The sequence below is a fragment of the Morone saxatilis genome, unplaced genomic scaffold (assembly GCF_004916995.1).
Source record: "Morone saxatilis isolate NCDOM2014 unplaced genomic scaffold, NCSU_SB_2.0 Contig5, whole genome shotgun sequence".
Classification (NCBI taxonomy): Eukaryota; Metazoa; Chordata; class Actinopteri; family Moronidae; genus Morone; species Morone saxatilis.
The window spans coordinates 21,220,421-21,224,142 of record NW_023340095.1 but is presented as its reverse complement, the minus strand read 5'-3'; the positions used below and the strand labels follow the sequence as shown (position 1 = coordinate 21,224,142).

Here is a 3,722-nt window from a genome sequence, read left to right as displayed (position 1 = left end):
CAGTGCTTCTAGCTCACATACAGTACTTATAATAATAATAATAATAATAATAATAATAATAATAATCATAATCATAATCATAATAATAATAATCATAATCATAATCATAATAATAATAATAATAATTATTATTATTCAGCTTTGCACACATGATGCAATGTCTTATAATCCTTAAAAAAAACATATTTATGCAAAACATATCTACTTATTCAGCTTGATGGAGTGATGCTTTTGAATGTCTCATCTCACCTGACATCATGTGCAGACTCCTGGACTGGATGTTGTCCTCAGCAGGATCGTAGTCAAACACAGAGCCGGGGTTTGTGCGCCATACACGCAGATCTGAGGGCACAGAGTCAAATACGGTATCAGTCTGGTAAATTGTAGCTCAAAGCAACCAGTCTCAGCAAGTTGTAGTAGATTTTAACCTTCATGTCCATATCTCTATTAAGACACCAACAGTCCACAGGCATGAAAGTAATGACTGTGTGCATGCTTGTAACTGTACCAGTGATGGTCTCCTGGTCATGCTCGATGGCACGTCTCCTCTCCATCTCCACCACACGCCTCTGGATGCCACGGTAGTTGATGTCGCTGAAGTCCTGGGTGTTCTTCTTCACACGCTCTGTCACTGGGTCGGAGGTGGTGGGAGTGAAGCTGCCCTTGCTCTTCTCAAAGTCCTCGTGGTATCTCACCTGGAAAGTAACCACAGTTTATATATGTAAGGACCCCTCTAGAAATATATATATATATATATTTGTATATACCTCTCTGAATTTAAAAGGGAATGCCAACCATTTTCACAATATACTTTCTCTATTTCTCCTCATCTTCTGGGAGAGTCACTATTGATGGACATGAAGCGCTTTGGAGCAATGTGGGTCTTATGTCAGGCATTGTTTGTGTTAGTTTAATAAACTGTACAAACACAATGATGTTTGAATCAAAGTCATTTCTTAGATCTAGAAAAACGGTGATCAGACAGTTTAGCCAGATGATCAAAACCATTTAATTTGGAGGTAGAATTGAAAGTGAGCACACAGGTTATTGTTATAGGAGAGTCTGGAATCCGGATGAATCTGGAAAAATCACATCCCTGATTGTTGTGTCCAAGAATTATAACATATAAATGAGCCGCACAGACTCAGTACCACATACACACCCCTGCTGCCATAAATACTCACTACAGCACCAAATGTGTATTCATCCTCTGCTCAATATAGCGCATAGCTGCTTTAGGACATTATTAAAAATAAATGTATGTATTTGTGAGCTATTTACAAAGATTTACATCTTCAGTCGGAGGAAATTAACTTGGGGCTGGGCTCCAACTACTACATTGTCGGTTTTGGTCTTTTCTTGGGATTTGGGATAAATAGAAGAAGAAGTAGTAGAAAAGTGAACTAACTGGAGTAGAAATAAAACTTAAGATGCATAAATTAAACAATCTTACCCCAGAAATGATGCGCTGGGTCTCTCTGACACGCCTCATCTCAGGTGTGTCCAGAACGAAGGCGGCCTTGCCCTGGACCTGCTTACGGAAACTGTCAGAGTACAGCACCTTGGGAAAAGTGGGGTCAGGACGATGGAGAAACAGAAGACACACAGTGAGACTCTCAAATGTTTCAAACCTTAAGGCATCATTCAGTAGCTGTTAGCATCCACAGCACAAAAATTGTGGCAAAGAGACTAAATGGTAAGAGGGGACACACAGCTGATGGTAGAGTGAGTTGGGGCATTACTGGGATTTCAGACAAATGAATTAGCAGGGAGATTTTTTATTAAGAGGTTCAAGTATTAAATAATAATTAAACAAGATTATGTCTCAATCTTCAGAAGGAGGGCGGCAGGGGAACAAGGTGAAGTAGAGTAGTTTCAACAACAGGAGAGGTTAGCAGTGATGATGTGCACAGACACACCACAGCTGGTGGTGTTAAACACATTGAAAAGAGAGCGCAGTGGGGAGAATTAATACAATTAACTAGAGCCAGGAGACAAGTCAGTTAGAAAAGGGTTAACATGGGGTAGGTATAGAACATTTCTTCAGTAGAACATGTTCTTGCGGTGGTTCTGAAGGTACCGAGCTAATGTTTTCTTGGTTCCTTTTGACCCGCTCCATCTCTGGAGTGAACACCACGGGAGTTCCCTTGGCTGAACTGTCTTTATACAACACCTACAGGACAGAAGCACAGCGCCCCAAGGGGCCAGTCAGACACTGCACCAGACACAGACCACACACCTATAGGACTGGTTTCATAGACTTGACTTCAAACTCTTCGACAGAAGATACACACACAAGAAATTTCCAAGATTAATTTATCTCAAAGAAAGAATTACTTTCAGTTGAAGTGACATTTGTTGCTTTTAGAATATATTTAAGCATTGTCTGAGAAATTGGTCCTATAGAGTGACTCATCCTGGTAGCTCCTATCAAACAGCCAGGATCTCTGTTGTAGAAACAAACATGTGAGAACAAACACACTCCTCACGCTTCAGCAGGAGATTTAGCTTGTCATTTGCTGTGAAGTGGAAATCAACCTAGTAGCACGCAGCGGCTTTGTGTGAAAAAAGCTGGGCTGCAGGTTAGAATACTGTATAGGGGAGAGGGGTGGGTTGGGGATAGAGGGGGGGTTGGATAGCATCACAGGAGAAAAAGGAGGGTTTCACTCAGCTTGAGGGGTTGATGATTGAAAATGAAAAATGATTTGAAGGAGTAAGAGGAGAAGAGGGTAAAAAAAGAAATGCATGAATGAAAATTAAGTCAAAGTGGTGATGATGGCAGGGCTGGAGCTCAGGATACCGCAGTCTGTGCCTTGGATGAGGATGGATGAAGATGGATGAAGATGAGCGGGTGGTGATGAGAGCATGATGACAGGAGGGAGGGGGGAGTAGCAAACAGATGACGGGCATTATTGATGGGCACTACTGTCCACTCTCAACAGTTAGGAGCACACGTGGTTCGGGTTTTGTTCCACTACCGAGCTGATGTGCTTCTGGGTTTGTTTGACCCGCTTCACCTCAGGGAGGTCCGATATAGCTGTGGCTCGGCCAAGAGAGTCCTTGTATTTTATCTACCCAAAAGACAGTTTGGGTTCCATGCAAAGAAAGTAAAGAGCAGGTCATTTAGAGACAATTGAAAGAAGACAGTTACACAGCACAGCACCAAAACTCACAGCAGACATGAAATATGGAATTAAACACACTTTTTTTTCTCCTGAGAAATGAAGAAGCAGGTTATGTTAGCGACAACGTGGGTATAAGCTGACCCCACAAGGCTGATTTGTGTTATATCTGCGTGGTGGGTTGGATGTGACAAACAGTTTAAACATCTAAATGAGTGGTGATGGCTCAGGAGAGCTGCTGATGGTGTATTTAAGGGAGATGAAGAGTGAGGTAGAGGCAAATGAATGAGCAGCACAGGAGGTTACAGGGTCACTCTGTGGAGTACCGTGCTAATATTGTGCTGATTGCGTTTAACTCTCTCCATCTCTGGGGTCTCTGAGACTGACGTGCCTTGTCCCACTCCTGATTTGTATTGAAGCTTTGAATGAGATAGCACAAAAAAAGTCAAATATGTTGGTAACACGCTCAAAGACTTTTAGTTTAGTTTCCAATTTAGGGAGGAAGGAAATGCCAGAAAAAAAAAATCCAGTGAAATGGAGATTTAGGAAAAAATGGGGGAAATTATGTTTTTTGTAGAAATGTGAAATTAAAATCAAGGC

General features: G+C 41.6%; 1 protein-coding gene across 22 annotated transcripts in view; it reads right to left on the bottom strand.

Moving 5' to 3' along the window:
• neb (nebulin) overlaps nucleotides 1-3,722 on the bottom strand; it is a 53,980-nt gene that overhangs the window by 2,420 nt on the left and 47,838 nt on the right. For 16 of the 22 annotated variants that reach the window (XM_035677137.1, XM_035677158.1, XM_035677140.1 and 13 more), the window contains 6 exons: nucleotides 3,449-3,541; nucleotides 2,979-3,071; nucleotides 2,081-2,173; nucleotides 1,454-1,561; nucleotides 509-695; nucleotides 250-342 (listed from right to left, as the gene is read on the bottom strand). In XM_035677137.1, the coding sequence (XP_035533030.1) occupies nucleotides 250-342; nucleotides 509-695; nucleotides 1,454-1,561; nucleotides 2,081-2,173; nucleotides 2,979-3,071; nucleotides 3,449-3,541 (667 nt within the window). The remainder of the gene's footprint in view (nucleotides 1-249; nucleotides 343-508; nucleotides 696-1,453; nucleotides 1,562-2,080; nucleotides 2,174-2,978; nucleotides 3,072-3,448; nucleotides 3,542-3,722) is intronic. The other 6 variants (XM_035677146.1, XM_035677150.1, XM_035677153.1 and 3 more) reach the window with 3 other exon arrangements.